This window comes from Chlamydotis macqueenii, chromosome 13 (genome assembly GCF_036417535.1).
Source record: "Chlamydotis macqueenii isolate bChlMac1 chromosome 13, bChlMac1.mat, whole genome shotgun sequence".
Taxonomy (NCBI): Eukaryota; Metazoa; Chordata; class Aves; order Otidiformes; family Otididae; genus Chlamydotis; species Chlamydotis macqueenii.
The window spans coordinates 11,034,420-11,054,965 of record NC_141568.1 but is presented as its reverse complement, the minus strand read 5'-3'; the positions used below and the strand labels follow the sequence as shown (position 1 = coordinate 11,054,965).

At 43.1% G+C, this 20,546-nt stretch overlaps 1 protein-coding gene across 1 annotated transcript in view; it reads right to left on the bottom strand.

The window, feature by feature from the left end:
• Positions 1 to 1,718: 1,718 nt before the first annotated feature.
• PEPD (peptidase D) overlaps positions 1,719 to 20,546 on the bottom strand; it is a 136,235-nt gene continuing 117,407 nt past the window's right edge. The window contains exons 14-15 of the mRNA XM_086758222.1: positions 10,500 to 10,691; positions 1,719 to 2,407 (exon numbers count right to left, since the gene is read on the bottom strand). Of these exons, the coding sequence (XP_086614348.1) occupies positions 2,258 to 2,407; positions 10,500 to 10,691 (342 nt within the window). The 3' untranslated portion in view covers positions 1,719 to 2,257. The remainder of the gene's footprint in view (positions 2,408 to 10,499; positions 10,692 to 20,546) is intronic.

Genomic DNA, 20,546 nt, shown 5'->3' with positions numbered 1-20,546 from the left:
GTTTTGCAGCAGCAGAGCCCAATATTTGCCAGGATTAATCACAGGCAGGGAAAGAGCTATTAACTAGACCTGGGTTACAGCTCAGTTGAAACAATTCCAAAACACTTAAAAAAAAAAAAAAAATCTGTGAAGTGTTACTTTAAAATAGTAACTGCTATTGAACCCAGGCAACAGCAGGTTTTGGAGTGCCCAAAGCAGTGAGTGATCTCATGGGTGTGTTCAGAACAGGCCACAGGAACGCACTTGGATGCGGCAGGAACAAGGCTGAGGCCACGAGCACCGTCTTGCACTGGAAAAATCTCCTGAGTTTTAGGGGGAGATGTGTCTGGAGCAGCGCCAGTGTAGTTTCTGTGTTCTCATATCTGCAAAGCTACCAAAGCAAAGCCTGATGTCCTCTGCACAAGTACGACATTTCAGAGGAACAAGACTCTCAGCCACCACAAAAGGAAGCGTTAGCACAGTTGCACATACAAGCTGCTGAACTTACATCCTCTCCTCCTCGTCCCTTCCCCTTCGCCGATAGATCTCCTACACTTACCTCTTACAAACCATGGCCGAGCAACCTTTAAAAAAACATAAATAAGCTCATTTGTTAATAAAGTGACATTAAGGAGTGAAGTCCCCTGGATTATTTCACAATGTGTTTCTTCAGTCTCCAACGTGCAGTTTCCTATTCAGCAATGGGTCACCAAGCTGTTACAAATAAGAAGCAGGGTCTCGTCACACAGATCAACCCAATTAGCAAAAAGAGCTCTCTGTAGAGCAACATGTGACAATTTTTAAGGAAATTATTTCACACCTAAAATCCAGTCCCAGGTGGGGAGCACAAAGACAGGAACACAGTAGTTTATGACGCCATCCAAGCCCGTGTTGTGTTGTACATCCCATGGAAGACAGGTGCTTGCAGGTGCCCAGAAGCAAACAGTTGGTCTCAATGCCTGCGTGCCAGCTCCAGGGTGTGAGTAACAGAACCGAGATGCTGAGATGATCAAGTCAGCCGATCCCTTCACAGTGGGAAAAGTCTCATGTGGCAAGCAGTAGGACCCAGACCGGCCCTGACATCCTGCTGCAACTTCAGTTCCCTCTGACATGGCAGACGGATGTTCTCAAGTGGCTTTGCAGTCAAACCGTGCAATGAAGCCTGAAAACCGAACAGGAGTTTTGATGTGTTCATAAAGTGAGCAAGATTATTTCTATGTAGTTACAGCAACTAGTGCTATTTTATGATGCAAGAAATGTATTTATTCTCCTGCAGGCCGATGAACACCTAACAGTAAAGAAAGGCTTCTCTGGGTAATTTAAATCTTGCATGAATGGAAAACCATTTTTTGATCATTATTAATATGTTTGTGGTGTACCCAAATAAAATTTGCATTATTTCATTCTGAACCAGCTAACATTGGACAGTTAAAAATAACTATAATTCTGCACAGCATACGCTAATGAATGACCCTGAGCCGTGTAGCAAAGATACTCCCTTCTTACAATTTCTAGGCTCATGAACACCACAGCAATCTACATTTTAAAGGAACACATAGATGGATCAATCTAATAAGCACTGGGCCGTGTGTGAAGGATCAGTACACCCACTATGCAGAGCAGAAAAATCTGGCTAATGAAGGCTCAAAGTCTCCCGAGCACAAACTGGTAGAAAGGTCAGATAAAGAAGCAGGAATGAGAGCAGAAGAGAATAATGAACACAAAGTTGTGAGCATCAATGATGCCAAAGATTAATTTTAATAAAAAATTCATTCTGCTTACTCCATTGACACTGAAATAAGATCCAGAAGAAAAATATAAGTGTCATTACGTCCACTGAGAACAGCTGATTATTCTTCTGTTTTTCGTAATACTTGTGATGAAGCTTAAAAAAGGACTTAGATCGTTACAACTGCTGACAGCATTCAGGTCATCTATTTGATATTTTAAAGAGTCCCTATCATCAAAATTCAGGTTTAATCGAAAGATATGTCTGAGCTGAAATCGGACAGAAGTATAAGCCCCACTGATAATGCAGCAGGGTTATTCAAATGGCACTCAGTACTGTAAACTGCTGATCGCAAGCAGCAGCATTTGAGTTACCTGGATATCAAGTGCAGAAACCTTCTACTTTCATTTTTAATGAATTAATCATTCCAGCTAATAGCCTGCCTGCCTCTCTTGCTACTAAGAATTGGATGCATTTTATTTTATATGCTGCAGCATTAAATCAGAACGATGACTGATTAGTGTGAGACAGTAAGTATCACCCTGAAGTTTACTGCTCTTGGCTGGAGAGGCAGTCGAATGACTTGGCGCTGCTTTGGCCTTCTGCCATGAAAGCCTCTATTTCTTCAACAGTACGTGGGACGCACGTTAGCAGCTCCATTCCACTGGCTGTCACTGCAATGTCGTCCTCGATCCGGACCTGTTACAGAGAACATGCGGTTACCAGGGTATTCCAGCTGGCGATGAGAAGCACATCAGGCAGCGACAGCAGCAAGAGCACAAGGCACGTTTAGGTCTGTGGCGCTGATGCAACGCCAGGCAAAGCAACCTAACTGCAAGCACCAGTACTGCCCATCACCACAGGCACTGTGGCACAGACTTCTGTAGGGTCCAATTTTCCTTGGGCTGTGGGCTCCTGCCAGCCTCCTGGGACGACACAAGCTCCACAGTGAGCCCCGGCAGAGCAGCCCCGCAGGTGGCACCTCTGCTATGTCGGGTGCACCAGGGACAGGCTGAGCAAGATGCTGCATCAGTGAGCTCATGCTGCCTCATTACATGGGGCCACACATCTCAACCCTCTGACATCAGGAGCAGCAAAAGGAACATTTCCCCCTGAATTTGCCTCCAGCCCTGCTAGCGCATGGCTTGCTAGGGACAGGTTCAACAGCAGTGCCGACTGATGCCCAAAACGCCTGTTCTCAAAGAGTCCTGTTGCTGAGCTGCAGTTAGCTGCTCTTTGCGCTTAAACATCACATTCTCTTTTCTCTAAACACAATCAACTTTCAAAGGAGGAACTGCAACATGAAACACTTTGTAGCTGATATTCAAAATATTGAATTTTGAGCTGATGAGAAAGTCCTAAGCAGGTCAGACATTCCTTCTAAAATAATTCACTACATTTCAAATAATGCAAGGAAAAAGCAGATCCTCTCAGTTTTCCAGCTCTTTCCTGTTAAAATGAAAAATATGCTCCATTTCTGTTTGACTCTAATCTCTTCTTACCAGTAAATATGCCTACACAGTCATTTCCCGTTATCTTATCAGAAAAATGTTAGTAAGTCACTAAGCTGCAATAAAAGCAATTTTAGTAAGGTGTAAATCCAAGAGAACACAAACTCTGGGGACTCCCACCTTACAGTTGCTTTATTTGTTTCTGACCTCTTGACATTTTCAACTAAAAATAAAGTTGGTTAACATTTGTACTTCTGATTGCAAAATAATCCATTTGTTCAAACAAAATGAGTCATCCTGTCCTTATTAAACTGTTTAATGATGTCTTTGCCAGATTATGTCTTTTACTTGGTATCAAGTTAAGTGTATTATAAAGCAGAATTAAATAAACAAACTCCATTGAGTTCACACATTTGATTTGGACAGCTGCAGATTTGAAAGCCGTGAGCTCTTTACACCCTCTGTGCCTGAAAGGCTGGTGCCTTGCTGCAGAAAAACGAAATCAGCAACACCCTGAACGACTCTCTGCACTTGAACAGATTTTACCGGGGTGGGTTTCTGATTCATTGCTTTGAATTTGGTCAGCTGAGCAAAAAATAATTCAAAGGTTCAACAAGTCGGTCGCATTGCATATAAAAGTGAATCGTGCCCTTGGCCTCGCAGCAGCCTCCAGCATCTATCCTGCTGGGTCCTTGGCCTGGGCACAGCCTGCCTGGGTGGACTAGCCCCTGCCAAAAACCTGCCAGTGCCAGGCAAGCTCTGCAAAAGTGCCAGAGTCCAGGGGACAGATCTAGTGACAGCGTACAAGCCAAAGCATCACGTTGTCAAGCACACCAGTCCTCATCTGGACTCAGTGCTGATGTGGAAAGTAAAAGTGTTAGTGCAAAAGTAAGTAAGATTAGCAAAAAAAAAAAAAAAAAGAAAAAAAAAAGTTGGTGTTTTCTAGTTCAGTGTTTGATGCCTTCACTGATACCTCTGCACTCTTTTAGAGGAAGGACTGACTTGAAAGCAGAGCAGATGAAAGCCAGAATAAGAGGGAGGGGGAAGAACACGTGGGACAAGGTGTCTGTCAATGCTGTGCCCTATCTAGGCCTCAAGAGAAAATGAGGATGGGGAAGAAGCAGGAAAATGGAGAAGAGTGATGAAAGGAGCCAAGGGAAGGAAGATACAGTGAGGTGAGACAGGATTGACTAATAATGGACAAAGAGAGATGGGGCTGGGTAAGGAATTTAGGAAGGGAGATGCTAGTGGAGGGGAGAAGTGAGACACCATGAATGAGGGGAGCACAGCAGGGTGCTGGAGCTGCCTAAGGCGGTGAACTGAGAGTTAGCAAACGGGGGAGGACAGGAAAACCCATCAGTCTGGCGTGCCACACGCAGCTACTCATCATATAGGAGAAACAGTGTTAGGAGATCATAGAATCACCCCACAGCTGTGGTTCGCTGTTGAAAGCAGGAGAGCCAGCACTGCCTCACCAGTCTGCTCACCATCACCAACTGGTCCTTGGGATGTAGCTGGAGGTGCAGAGACCCACCGCTCCCACGGGGCCTCACTCATCACTCCTAGGAAATCTCCAGCTCTTTCTCCAGGATCTAACCATCCCTCTGCCTGGAGGAATCTCATCTGAAATGGATGCTTGCCATTAACAGAGAAAACTGACTTCTCACTCTCAGTGCCCATTTTTCCGTTGCCTAAATGCTACACAAGTGCAGAGGAACACAGGTTCTCAAGGGCGAGGAAGTTTTTGGATTTACTCTTTTCCTTCACATCCTCCATGCTTCACCCTGAGCTTAAGCTCAGCAGCAGGAAGAAGCAGCATCAGAGGACCTGCAAAACCTTCCCTACAGGAGAGCCCAGCATTTGGTCTTGTCCTCTGTCCAAATGGACAAAAGATGCTGGATCTGCCTGGCAAGGCTCACTGGCTTGGGACTGCGTTTCCCAGTGGGGGACAGTGGTTATGAAACTTGCTCTCAGAGCTGTCCCTGTTTGCAGGCTCTTTGTTTAACAGTGCTGCTTGTTTCAGGGCTACAGAATGGTTTGGAATCAGACATGGCTTAAAGGAACAGCAAACCAAGGTGTGAGGTTTGCTGCACCAGCAGCTTTCAGGGCGCTTTGCTTCAGTGTGAAACAGAATGCTTCACAAAGCACTTCTGCAAAGGTGAAGTGGCCGGGAATGCCAAGACTGTCCCTAAAATGCCTTTTTCTTATCAAGAGTAGTGGCATGATCTGCCTAGATAGACCTGATTGCACAACTGCCTAGCGCCAGCAACAGACCATCATGTGGCTCGACTCCACGGACCCAACTCTGTCCCAAAGCAGGGCGGCGTGGGCATAGCCAAGGACAGCACAGGAGTTCAGGCTGCTGTCAGCTACATATACAGCCTCGCACTTTGTCCTGACTTACTAATACAGTCATGCTCCCCAGAGCCTCCTGTGTTATCTTCCAAGGAAAGGGGGTTGTAGCACTTATTCATTTCTTTTGGATGATGATATATATAAAAGGCTTTTGAGAATCAAGAAACAATTTTGGCCAATGAAACAGTCCAGATTTGCACGATGACAGATCCCAGATGTGATTAAAAAAGATGACTGGTGACATGTCTCCTTTTTTTAAAATCTATTCAGCATTTGTTTGATATCGCTGTGGAAAGCAGCAATCCTATCAGTGCAAGACCTCAGAAGGGGAGAATCGCCTGGGAAATGATGACAGGACGTGGGCCACGCATGCTGCCCCACAAAGTAAATTAGCACACATACGTCTGTCCGGCTGAAGGATCCACGTGTCTGTTTTTATAGCTGGTATCCTACAGAGGCAGATGCACGTAGCCAAGGGGGCTTATTTTGACTCAGCCATCAACTCACCAGTGATTTTTAATAGAGCAAACTTACCACGAGCAGGGTTCGACTTCTATCAAACTTCTTCAGGGACACTGGTTAGGAAATAGAGCTGCCCTTACGTCAACCCCAGGGGCAGCCAGGTACGCTGCAGGGCTGGGGAAGGCACTTTCCTGTTCCCACGTTACATGAAGTGGCAAGATCGAGACGTTTTCTATAGAGGCTAACAGGCTCTGTGCTACACAGTGACTCCTTGCTACCCCATGCTGCCGGTCTTCCTTCTTCTTATGCACAAGCAAGTCCTCACGTCAGGCACACTGTATTTTAAAGGTCCACATATAAACATCTTATAAAAAAGGATCAAGATTAGTAGGGTGAGGCCATGTGTTTTATTAGATCAACTGATACGGCTGGAAAAAGAAGCTTCAGGCACACAGTCCCTTCATCCAGGCTTAAAAAGAAGCAATAAACTATAAGCTAAATACAGGTTAGAAACAACTGCTCTTACTTTAACCTAATTATGTATATTAGACAAGAGAAAAGGGTTAAAGAAGGTTTATAAGCAACGAGTCACTGTTTTTTTGCGTGGCTTACAACTATCATTTCTCTTACAAGAACTTTAAAGAAAGCTGTATTTCTTTATGACAACTGCTTTTCTATGAAAACTTTTCCAAAAAATGCCGTGTAGCTTTATTACTTCTGCATAATATGTTAAAAAGCAGATGAGCATAATGTTTATTGCCTAGTAAACTATTTCATTCCACAACACACATTGACTGTAAACCCAGAAACAGAGCTCAACCTTCTGAAAAACAGAAGTCAGGACAGAGATAACTGCACGGCTTTGTGAACCAAAGGTAGAAGCAATTAAATATCTTGCTTTTTATTTGGTTTAACATTTGTTTCCGAGTAAGGAAAGTACTACTGTTTTGAAAAATACTGTAATATTAGCGGATCTTCAAGGTCCTGGGCTTTGTAAATCTATTCAACTTTTAAATGAAAAAAAAAAAATCTGCAAATTAAATAATGTATTTAACATTTAGCTGTCTTTGAGCATTTTCTCTAAGTTGCGTAGAGTTTTCACATATTAAGCCTACTGCTAGTTCCACAAATCCTAGGCAAAAAAAAAAGCCTGAATAAAGACTGAATATTTAAGGCCAAAAAAAAGTTGAAAGGTTTTACTGGGTCTTGGAGAAAACATCATATGAACTACATGAATCCGTAATCGGCTTATGAAGAATGGAAATGTCAAACCCTAAAGGGCAGCATTTGGAGTCAGCAATTCCCCTTCCTTGAGGAATCGGCTGCTTTTCCTGAGCAATATACATGACCGTATATATGTTCCTCTATTTGCACATCTATGTTTATTCATGAGAGCGGCGTGGACAGAGTCCAGGCAGAGCAGAGGTGCCCTGGGACGGGCACTGCGCCAGCACCCAACGGCAGCCCTTGCCCCACAGAATTTATGACCTCGGTAAATTGGACCTTAGTTCTGCAGATGGAGAACTGCAGTACATGTGACTGAGTGACTTCCCGAAATTGGCTGAGGAAGCTCGTGAAGGACTGAACTCACGGCTGTCAAGTTTAAGGATTCGGACAGTGCTCTCTGAAGCAGATACCCAGCAAAACTCCTTGCCTCCCTCCAGAGGGATCTGTATTTGACCCAGAACAGCTCTTGTTTGGTAAAAGCCCAAATTATGAGGTCCTTGAGCAGCAGGTACAGCCACAAAGCCCAGATGTGTGTCACAGGGATGCAGGAAGGCTGGGCTGCTGATAGACCTGTTCTGAGTGCGTGCAGGAGCTGTGCTGGTGCCGCCAGCACACGTCCCGCACGCCGGCAGCAATGCAGAACGGGTGAGGAAAACTTTGTGTTGTCTCCCATTCCTTCCTGCTCTTGCAGCTTTTACAGTCTCTTTATGGCTAATACTGGGCAGCATGAATTACAATAAATGGCTACAGTCTTGCCCTCTGGCACTGCAGAAGAGCTTCTGTTCTCAATGCAGAGACTTGTCACAGTCAAGAAAATTATCCAAAGACCAAAAAAGACATGAATTCAAGGTGAATTCATTAAAATCCACAAATCTTCTGTGTGGACAGTCTTACTCAGAATTACAGTGGTGTTACTTTGGTTAATGCAAGTTCATTTTTGAAGTGAATTAAACTAAACCAAATGAAAGAACATTTTAATTAGTGCTGAGCTCTGCAGAGGGAAATGGACTACTTATTTCCTTTTGCAAAATGTATTTTTCTTTTAAACTTAGAGGAAGATTGGAGTGGCTATAGTGAGCTCTTTAGCTAGAACTGACACCAATACTAACCCCTGTGCTATTAATATTTGTCAGTAAAAACCCTGGGCTTCACAAGATCTTGTTTTCATCACAGAGAGAAAATTTTCTGACATGCTTTTGAGAGAAATACTCATTCCTTCTGGCTAAACTGGAATGAACTAGCATGCACATAACTAAGCACACTACACAGCAAAAACTGCATCTTCTATTTATGCAGAATCAAGTCAGAACTGTAAAGATGGAAAAATTCATTATAATTGCATTATAATTCAGCTTTTGTGTGGAATTCAGAAATATTCGGATGCACTTCAGTCTCGGATTTTATTTCCATTCTTCTCCTGGACAACATCAAGTGACAACATCTGGCTCAGGGCATGTGTGTGTTATTATTTTTTTCTCTCTGAGTAAAATGTATTGTTCACAGGGGGATCAGAGATTCAGATTTTTGCTCAATCGTTTTTGGGCAGCTCCCCCTTTTAGCAGTTTGTTGGCTAGCCCTCCTTACAAGTCACCATTACAGGAAGCTAAGAAAAAAAACGGGGAGAAAGTTATACTTTGCTTGAAATCTCTGGAACAAAAGTGCCTGATCCAGCAACCTATAACCACGGTAGAGATCCTGTGCTGTCACTCCAATTCCACGCAAACACGGGCAGCAGGTGAGCCACGTGCACACCTCAAGCTGCAGAGCTGGAGTGAGCATTCACAGCAAGTCATGAAAAAATGTGGGCTTTGCTGAGAATTTCCAGAGAAAGCTCACCAGGAATCAATTCAACTGCTGAAAAACTCCCACGGAGTGTTTACAAGGGAAGTGAAGATAGTCAAACCTATTTTCATTGTGGTGTCAAGCTACACAAGTGCCTTGCAGTGTTCCTTTAAAATATGATTCAGCATGCAGTGCCATATATAACGTTCTCACAGTCAGAAAATGCAGAGTGAGCTGCCTTTCATTCACCGGTATCTCAGTTGGCTGGCTGGCAAGTCTTGATAAAGAAACAACACAGAGACAGATAACGTCCCAAACCTCAGCAGTGAATTAAATACCAGAGAGGGTAAAGTCCCGTGTCTCTCGATAAGGCTGCACACACATCGCACGGGGAGCCTCCACGAGCGCCCAGGAGCCCGGCTGGCTCACACGACTGGTGATGGCACACACAGCTTTTCTGTCAGGGCTGATGGTTCAAAGCCAGCTCAGACCAAAAGTGTTACAGTAATTACCCTCTCATGGCTGGCATACAGCGATAAATTAGTCGATGGCAGCAGCAGACAATTCCTAATGAGTGACTTTTCATACCAGAAAATCACCGCCGTTGCCAGTGATTGTTAGCCGTGTTGAGACTTAGCAGAAAAGCCACGAGGAGGATGGGGCATTGCAGCTGCCTGCTCTATCTTCTCTGTGCATGAATACGGAAGCTTGGAGAACAATGCGGCATCCTTCAAATGCTCTTCCCACTAAAATGAAAACCCACTGGAAGCCACTGCAACTGCGGAACGCTCTGCTAGGGCGGTGGCTTTGAATGGGAAATGTGCCCTGGAGAGCATGGAGAAACAAGGCCCCTCTACTTGCACAGCAGCTGCCTGCATGGGAATGATCGCCCGAATCACGGCTACCGCCCGAGTCAGCCAACCCTCCTGCGCGCACACTGCTGCCGGAGCCTGCAATGTGATACCTCGAGCATGGGCGCTCCTGGAGACCACTGGCCATTCCTCTGGAAACCAGGGAAGGCTTTACATTCACAAGTTTCATGCCATTCTGGCAATAATCCCGTAAGAGCAGTTATTGCTCTTTTTCTCTACTGCCTCCCTTACTTAAACAGCACCAGGCTCTCCTGCCCTGGGAGAGAGCACCGGACTGTGCTGCTGTCAAGGAAGCTAACTCTGGACTACAGATCTCAGTCTTGTATTCCATAACGCACACGTTTCACACACTAGACAAAACACCTACCTGGCACGTCACTGTACAGTGCTGACAGAAGGTATTTCAATCAATGGAAAAATATGGGTCTATCATTAATCAGATATCACAAGTATAAAACCACATCTCAAAATAGCAAAAAAACCCCAGTTTGTCTGCAGGGTCAAATGGCCCAAGGTGCTGCTTCAGGAACAGCCCTATGCGCAATACATTACAACTTCCAAAAGATTTCTTCTCAAGTACATAGTGAGGGCAAACAAATAGAAAACCAATTTCAGAAAAACATCCAGTTAAGAATTACTCACCCCACCAAATCCTCTAAAACGCTGCAGGACATCATTGTTGATGAAACAGGACTGTGCAGGATCACGGAGGGCTTGGTCCAAGAGGTGGTCGATGAAGTAGATGCCCGGCTCGATGGTTAGCACCATGCCCTGCTCCAGGCTGCGGGCGGTGCGCAGGCTCCTGAGCCCTGGCAGGTCGATGCGCTCCACTCCCTGCAGAAGAAACACTGGTTCTGACAGACAGAAAGGCAATCTGTGGCCAACCTTTATCAGGGCCCTCCTATGCTGACTGCTCCGTAAGACACTCAAAATACAAAAACCCATTGGGAAGTAGAGGACTGAAATTGGACTATGCAATTACCTCTCTCATCAGCCCCTCACTTAGCCTTCACAGAGAGCAATGGCCAGCTTTCAACTCAACATCCAAACTGTTTTTTGCACCACAGAAATCCAGGCTTTGGATATGCTTCGTACTGTTACTCTCTACCTTGGGAGAAGTACTGCACTACGGAGAAAAAATAATTACTTGCACTATTTATTTCTATACCCTCCCTTGCAAAGCACAATATTTTAAGCAACATGCAAATCTTTAAATGCTCCCTCCACATCATGGCTGAAACAGCTGAACTATGCAGCAGAGAACAATTTCTCCAAGGATATGCAAATGCTTATTGTCACTGAATGTTATTAAAACTACACATTTATGATCTTCATTCAGGAGCAATGAGTCTACACATGACCTCATTAAAGCAGCCCATTTAAAACTAAACTTTTGTCAGATTCAGACTTTCAGGCAACATGGTGCTGACTGATATTATTAAAAACTAAGTCAAAACAAGTCTTGACTAGCAAAACATTTTCTTCTTCCCAAAAACTAGTAAAGCAAAATGATATATGAGGACGTGCTTAGTCAAGGAATTAGAAACACTGCAAAGACTAGTTCAGGATATTAATTTTCTTCCCCCAAATGTGCCAGGTATTGCAACATCAGAATGAATATATCTCAATCCCATTAGCTTTTTGAAAATTCTTTGCAACTGCAGCAAAATTTCATCAACAAAGTATTGTGATGACCAGTAAACAGCTCACAGGCCCACTGGCTCACAAACACGTACAGACACTTCACTTGTGAAAATCCTTCTGCTTCAGTAAGTCCGAGGTTAACAGGTCCGCAAGACCAAGGCGTTATCTATCTGGTCTCCAGGTAGCATCCCCAAATCTTGTTTCTGGTTGAAGTCAGGGTAATTTTCTTTGCCAGTAGAAGGGGCGACTCCTCTCAGCATCACTAGCAGCGTGGCTGGTATCACAAGGATGAAACATCCCCTTTTTCCAGGACAACGCACGCTGCCTAGCGCTACCCTGGGTGCCTGGCAGCCGGGGCAGCACGTCCCGACACGGCTGCGCTCCCGTGATTCTGCCACACCAGTGCAGGGAGGCGGAGGGAGGCAGGAGCATACCCTGCAGATTAGCCACGTTTTCATTTCATTGAATCATTCCCTCTTTAAAGTGGATATAGCCCCACAGTACTGTTTGCTCCTGAGCTGCACTTTCAGTTCGGAGAAAGCCTATTTCACAGAAATCCTGCTTGCAATAGCCACTCAGCAGTGTTTGCTTTATTCTCACCGGTCACCCAAGCAATATTGCTTTTTTTTTCCTTTGCAGAGCTTCTTTTGTTCCAACGTGTGGCATCTTACAGCAGTCAAGATTTTCAGAGCTCACCAGCATGAACATCCACGGGTAGGTTTCCCCGTTTTTCAGAGACACGGAGCATTTGTAGTTCCTGGTGCCCTCACAAGCCAGCAAGTCTATCCCGACCATTTTCACTGTGTATTCGATACACGATATTTCATAGGTTTGCTCTGAATTTTGCAGAGCATTGTATTACAGTAAAATAAGAAAGCATGATTTTGTTTTACTGAGGCTAGGAAACAAGAATACTCTGATATTAAGCGAGGCACTTTGCATTTATATTCTTATCAAAACTCAAAGAGAATCAATATATTTCTAAACTTGAAACAATAACTGCACTGAAATGGAGCCATTTTTCTTTCTGCTGCTCCCCATGAGGTTTGGCATCTCACACATTCATTGTAATGTGTAAAGGAAATGAGGGCATCCAATCTTGTGGATTAATCTCTCCATGAGCCGTAAACAATTAGATTAGCGTCTGGACCTTTTGGTGTCTTGCCAACTATCTATCGGCTGCTTTACAACAAACAACCCAAATTTGGCTTTTAAGTATACTTCTCTTCAATTCTGCTTGTAAATGCCGTTTCTGAGGCAGTCAATCCAAGACAGATGCTAGAAAGATGAATGCGCAGCAAGGAAAACAATGGCAAACATCCTCTTGAGGCAGCCCTCGCACAGTGTCAGCGTTTTTTTGCCTTTTCTTAAAACAAATGAGGTTTAACATCAGGTGTGACGATCAAGCCTCAATGCCTACTTCAGACACCTGAACAGCCATTAAAGCAATGTGTAGACATTTTGTTTGGACTGTTTGCAGTCTGATTCTGCTTTTAATACTTCCTCCAAGAAGCTAACAGGACGTTTACAACCCAGAAGCAAGACCTGGGGATTCATGTTTGGAAATCTCCTTCAGCAGTGCAGGCTCCCTGGGCCATCAGCAATGCAGGCAGGGCCACTGAGGCACCTGAATACTCCTGCTCACCCAAAAGTAAGATTTGAACTTCACTAGAAGGAATTCACAAACTCTTGGATATTCCCCCAGCTCTAGGTTGTGTTGGCTCTTGGTTTCATCTCCACATATTTGGATTTTGCAGGCACTGAAGTCACTGTGTAAACGGCAGCGGCTATATCTCTTCTGTGAAAGCATCTCCAATGTGCCTTCAGAGAAAGGGTAACACTGCTCATCTTTTCAAAGATAGTGGTGAGTGAGCAGGACACCAGTGAGTGGGCTTGTGGCGAGGAAGCCCTCTCTTTTCATGGAGGCTAGTAAGGTATTCACCAAGAGACGCGTAAAATGGAAGAAGAGTGCGCCAGGTTCTGGCTAGTGCGTGTACGAGGCCATGCATACCCTGAGAAGAGGACAGCCCCAGTCCAACTTGCGGAAAGGCTGAAGGGCAATGTGAGCTGGGACAGGGAATGAGCAGAACGGGGAAGGTGACCAAGCAGGGGAGATGACAAAATTCCTTATTTTCAGAACAGCACTGGATTAAAACAGCCATCAGACTATGGCTTCAGCATCCCACGTGACATCTGATCTCTGGGCACTCATAACCATCTCAGTAGCCACCACAACCATCAGATCTGGGGCTGACAAGTCTCAGCTCTCAGTTTGCTTTGGGTGTTTATGAAAACTAGGACAAACTGAGGATTTTTTAAATGATGGAAATATCACCACCCCCCAAACAGAAGGTGGCAGGTCTGAAACAAGGACATTGCCACTTTCCATCAAGTCAAACCCTGTGGGGGGCAAAACCTCAGACTGTAACTCGTCAGCATGAATCTTCTGCCTTTAACGGATTTTCTCCTTTGTGAGGAGAAAACTTCCCTACATTTTGCAGCTAAACAACTAATGCCTTGTTTTCAACAATAACCATGACGTTGTTTTGTAGTAAGATGAAATGAAGAGTAAAAATGTGAATGCTGGCGCAGCAGCTGTGTGGATATCTGTTTCTATTACTGTTATGTCCTGGAGGCCTGGCCATGGAGCAAGACCCTGTCGCACTCAGTGCTGCACAACTGTAAAGCATAAGCTGGTAATTTATCTCAAAAAAGGGTAGAGAATAATCTAGAAAATATTAACACCTAGCCATCTAGAAAGAGGCTCCCATGATATCTTGTGAAAATTACTTTTCAAATAACTTTTTTTCCTGTATATTGCAACAACAGAATGTATCTGAAATTGTTTTCTAAGACTGATTTTATTTGGAGGCTCTGATCGCCTTTTAGAATTGAGACACTCCCCCTCACAGTAAGCACAGATGTACGACACTGCTGTTTGCGACTGTACTCCTGCCAAGAACATCAGATTCCAACTAATGGTTCGCGTAAGGTAACAAAAACCAGAATGTCTAGGCAATAAGGACTGTCAAGGGAACAAGAGAATTATTATGTAAACTGATTTCATTACTATGTAAGCAAAATAGAAGTTCAAATTAAGTTAAGTCTGCAATAATATAAAATATAGATCTATTTTTGGAATAAGCAGGGAATTAGGAAGTATGCAAATATGCCCATCCCCCAGAAAAGTGGTTATGGAAGACCAGAAGTTGAAACATCCCCAGAATACCTCCATATAAGGATGAATTACTGCCTGCTCCTAAGCATCTCAACGGTTAATGGGGGTATATGTTGCTTTTTCCATGAAAAAAAAGGCAATGTGTATCATGCCGGACCTTCTTCCACAGACACCACCTACCAGGCAAAGTGATCGGAAGCATAAGTAGCTCCAGGTCCCCTCAAGTGAGCCTGATCTTAGGTCCGTCTTTGCATCATGACAGAAGAAAACCAGAGGTGATGCGTCTGTGCTAGATGGTCATCGCCCACAGGGCCATTACACTACCAGGGATGCAAAAGTGCAGAGATGTGAGGACACCCTCCCTCCTGAAACCAGGGTCTGCAAAACTTAGTTGGCATCACCCAGAAGTTTCCTCAAGCCAGCAACGGCAGCAAAACACAGCCATAGCAGAGATCACCAAAGATACTCATAACTGCAGATAACTGAACCACAGTAAGACTCATGTAGCGACACAAACTAGTTTCTGGGACTTTTTTTCCAGCTAAATCGTCACAGAACTTTTTTGAGCCTGACAAACAGACTGCCCCAGTTGGACCACATCCAATATAACAAAGTCCTAACTGTTTTACCAAGCTAAGTGCAATCAAGTACTTACAGTAGTCAGAAACTAACATTATATTTAGATTATATGAAATCAACACTGAAGTGAAACCTCAACTCTTTCACTCCTCCCTATTCTCCCACTGCATATAACCAACTTCTAATTAGCTCATTTATGGTAAAAAGAATGGAGCCCTATGTGGCTAATAAAATCAAAGTCTTGAATTCCACTTCACTTGTTTCCTGGTCCCTTCTCTCTAAGCCCTTGTTTCTCTTGCTGAGTGCTACTAATGAAGATCAGTTTATTCAATATATCCCGCTTTTTCCCAGCAGCCTGAGCTGCCTATAGTCACCTGAAGGAACTGCTGTCAGTCTTGCCTTTGAAATCAGCAGCAGGTTACAGGAGAACACGCCCCAAGCATCACATACCACTCGCGGCATTTGCCAGTCAAAGCTTCCACTTCTGCAGCAGAATCTAATTACTGGCTGGAGCTTTTGGGACGCAGCTTAAAGTTAATATTGGAAGAATGGATGTTTAACTGGTTATTTTTATTTGAAACATTTTTGTCTTTTCCTAGGTATTAACTGTGGTATCAGGTTTAAGCTGCCTAATAAGTCTCCTGTTCTTGTGCAGGGAATGAGGAAGAATCGTCTGCCACTTATTCGAGGCACCACGCTGCCTGCTCTGCTGAATTTCAATCCATCGCTACAGTGGGGTTCTGAGCATAACTTCCCACGTCGTTTTTGCTTCCTGATCCTCAGATACCACCAAGCCTCACTGCTATCATAATGGAAATAATAAAGCATATGGATTATTATTTTTTCTTAAAACTTACGTGTGAGAAAAAAAGAGATAGCAAATAGTAAAAATCACCAAGTTGACAACTACAACATAAACCTGGAAGATGAGAATACTTAGATAGAGAATTCCTAAGAAAGGAGACAAAAGAACTGCCAAAGCTACCAGCAATATCGTTTAAAAATGAGATCAATGACAAACACCATTTAAAATCTAATGGACAGATTTTCTTGTGACATACAGAAAGCATATACAGCTGTTTGCCTTAAATGAAAGGGGTGGCTTCTTTTGTGATCTTCAGATATTGCTATTAGTGGAAATTCCACAGCAGAAAGCCGAAAGAATACCTATGACACCTGTTATATCTTACTTTTACATGTAATTGAAAGCAGAACCATACTGCCTTGGTTTTTCTCTCCTACTGTGCCTAGAATGAATTGTCAAAAACACACAAGCTCTGTTTGTCTCTGCTAAAATTTCAGAAAGATCTGGACAATAAATATTCCGATAAAAACTCTCTTAGCACACAAAGTCTTTTACAACAAACTTCAACAATTAAAAGAAACATAAGCAAGTATTTCCATTAAAAAATAATTAACCAGAACTAATGAAATCCAAACCAAGCAACAAAAAAATCCAAGTCCATGACACTTTCTTTCTCAGAGGAAGAGGGAAACCCTGGGGTACAACGGTGCATGGCCTACACCACAGCACCGCACTGACCCAGCACCTGAGTCCTCCCTCCTCTTCTGCCTCTGCTCAAGTCCTAAGTTTCCACAAACACACAAACTCCAGCATTGGTCCTCCCAGAGAAAAGCTGCTGGGAACCGATCACAACTTTTCTAAGCGCATGTCAGATGCTGCAGCGGGGTAAGAAGATCTCTTAGCCTAACTCTGGAAGGGGTTTAAATCCCACAGAAGAACCTTTGGCTGCAGGAAACTTCCCTGGTTGGTGTTTGACCCGACAAAAAAGAATAAGCACTATGGATTTCGGTACTGCTCTGCATGGAAGTGCTGTAGATTTGAAAGTCTTCACCGATTTGTTTCTTGCCTGCACTCTGCCTGCTCAACAGCCCCCACAGCCGTACAGCTCTGCTGTGCAGGAATGCAAAGAATCAAAAAGAAAGTGGTTCACATTTTTTGTCCTGATCTTTTCTCAATCACTTACCAGAACAAAATCTAGAGTTAAAACTGGTGAAAGGCCCTTTTACTCTTTGCTCATGTAAGTGCCTAGCACACAGGTTGTTTCATGTTTGCAGGTCTTGGGTATGCACAGCTGGAGCGAGGCTTTGCAAGGTTATGACCAAGTGAAACGACTTGCATCAATCACTGGGGCTCTCCATAACAACGCTTTAGGCTCCTTAGTAAATTCACCTCATCCTCTGCTTCTTAAAGGAAAAATACATGAATGCATCATTTGCAATGCTAACCACAAAAAAATAAAATCTTCTGCTTCAGCATAAAGTAGGATATGTAAGGAAAATAATTTTTGCCAGCACAAGAAAGGGAACAAGATTATTCCTGTACTCTCCAGTAGGTTTGGTGACCTAAATCCTCAGACAGTCATCTGGGATCGGGGAGCAGGGTTTCTGTTAGAGCCAGATGCAGCCTGCACACCTCTCTGAGCAGCACAGATGTTCCCCAAGCATGCACAGTAATGGAAGGACAAGGATAACTCCAGGATCAAACCAGACCTCTAACCTTAATTTGCTGATCCCAAATGGCGATGAAAGGATCAGCTTTTCATGAGAATAGAATTAAAACTTTAAACGAAGGTAAATCTTCTAATTTTAGAAGACAAAACAAAACTAAACTCTTAATTCATAAGACGTTAAAATCACAGTAGTTATTAACCTAACTTAAATTAACTGGCTTATTATTATAGAAAGTCATCAAATGTACTTAGCATTCTTTAGAGCCTTACAGTCAATTAATTTAACATGAAATTGAATCAACTCGAGCATCTAGAGACACAGAACCTAGATTTAAATGAAAACTTCAGCCCAATCTACCTCAGGGTCTGAAAATTTGGGATCACCTACCACATTTTCTCCATTGCAACAGGCACAAACCCTCATTTATATCCCATATCGAATTTACCCAGAAACAAATGAAAGACTGTGGGAAAACCATCTCCATGATTAAATTTTACAGCTGAAGCTAAGCCCAGTGGAGTTTTCACCCTTTGAAGCTAGCTCTGTCTGACTAAGGGCCAGATTTTCTGAAGTGATTAGTACCACTGGGGCTGGATTTTCAGAACTGCTTAAGTTGTAGTTAGACCCTCAAAAGAAGGAGACAGATTTTCAAAGTGTTCAACGCTCCGTTTCCCTGCGAGGAATACCATGGTACACTGCAGGAGCCCCAATTCCCAAAGGAGCTCTTGACTGCTGAGTACTTCTGAAAATGAGGACGTACGCTTCAATGGGAAACACTGGTGGTTACGCTCTTTTAAACATCTTGTCCTAAAATGAGGTTCCTAAGCTCCATTTATTGCTGGCTGGCCAAAACTGATTACTCTTTATCATACAAAAATAAAAAAGGAAGGGAAATGTCACGTTTTCTAATATCCCAGAGTATCCTTTGCAGAAAATCTGCAAGCTTTTTACAGTGTTTGTCAAAGAGGAAGAAAGTGCTTGTTCAATGCTGCATGTGAAAGTGGCTTACTGGAAAAGATGAAAACTTATTATTGCCAATTTTGAAAAAAGAAATCTTTGGCTACTAATGAATAACTAATCTAAGCTAACAATGTCTGGAAATAATTTTTTTGGAACACACAAAACTTTGTGACGGATAAAAATTAGGAAATTAAAGCTTATTGTATTATTCCAAATGTAACTGTTTACACTTGAGGAAAAATAATGGAATAATATCCACTTGGAAAGTTCTTATTTTTAAAAAATCCTTTGTAATACTCCCAGAAATTCCCTTGGCCAAAAGCAAGTAACTTGCTTCTTAACCAGCTAGGAAAAAAGAGCATGATACTACAGGCATGGACTCAGTGTACAATAAACACAAATAGCTTTATGAAATTCCTTGTGAAAATCTCACTAGCTAGTAAACATTTAAAACATACCAAAAACCACTCTACAGCATACTACATGTCTTCAAAATGCATTTCTCATGAAACAACAAGGCACAGATAAAAAGCTTTCTCCCATTTAATATGGACACATATCACACTCAGGTGAGAGATGCCCAGTTGCTCACGTCTAGATGTACCTGGGGAAAACCACGTCCCTCCAGTGCCGTCCCGCCCCCACAGCCCTACGGCTCCCTCCTGTCAGGCAGAGACTGTGTCTCCCATTAGAGCTTCAAGCCCAGAGAAGCCTAATGAAGTCCGCCCCATTGACAAGCTGTTGATGTGGGTTTTCCAGCGCCAGGTGCTTTGATGCTCAGGTACCTTACCTTAGTCAAACAACCCAATATAAGGAACCTCATGCTTTGGGTCAGAGAGAAGGGACAAGTCTAACAGAGGAGGAATTAATGCCCCAGAGAGAGTGTAAAGGGGCTGCTCTTCTGCAGAACCCAAATTCATTATTTTTCAAACTAAGCTGATGCCCCACCTCTACCTACATGCACACTTATATGCAAATACAGGACTTTAGCTATTTGTTTGTGAGCTTACATACATGCCATTTACCATATTCAGGAAATTCATTACTTAGCATTGGATTTTGAAAGTAAATTAGCCATGTAAACATTCTTAATGCAAGAGTGCAGTTGCATGTCTACATAAACAAATAATTTTAATATTTGCTGGTATATGATTCTCTATCTGCATAGAGCTCTGGTATTTTTACACGTTAAGTAAGAAAGTGGAGAGCCTACCTCATTTGACAATACAATCCCTGAACCCATTTTGTCTGTAACAGGTTGCTCTTTCAAAACTGTGGATAGGTCAGTCTGCTTTCAGAAAAATGATCCTTAAATTATATAATACACCAGATAATTAACAGTTATAAGTTTGGTCATATGTAAATAAAAATTAGTTTAAAAACCTGATTCTGCAGCTTATATGCCACACTACTGAAATCTGCTGAGAGATGGAAGGTATTTAGGATTTCTTGCTCTATACTCCCAAAAGTAAGTTCTAGAAATCTCCCTTGAAATTAAGGTACTTGCTCTAACCTTCAAAGCATACAATTTCTAAATAAGAATCAAGCTGGGTACTTTTCACTCTCACAATTCTTCTCACTTGTTCCTAAAATTTAGTTATCTCTGTATGCTACCCAAGTCTTGAACACGGGCTACAGTTTATGTAAGTCCACCAAATTCAGAAAGGTCATTCACAACAGAAGTGAAAACAATCTAAGCAAAAGCATGCCACACTGGGGTCCTGGATTTTGAAGGCCATGAGCTCTCCAAGTAATCACATCCCTTGAGCTTTGCTGAATGCTTCTATTTGTACACAGAGAGAATGCACTTAGGAGAGACAGCAGGGGAATATCCATCCTTTCTGTATTAGCTA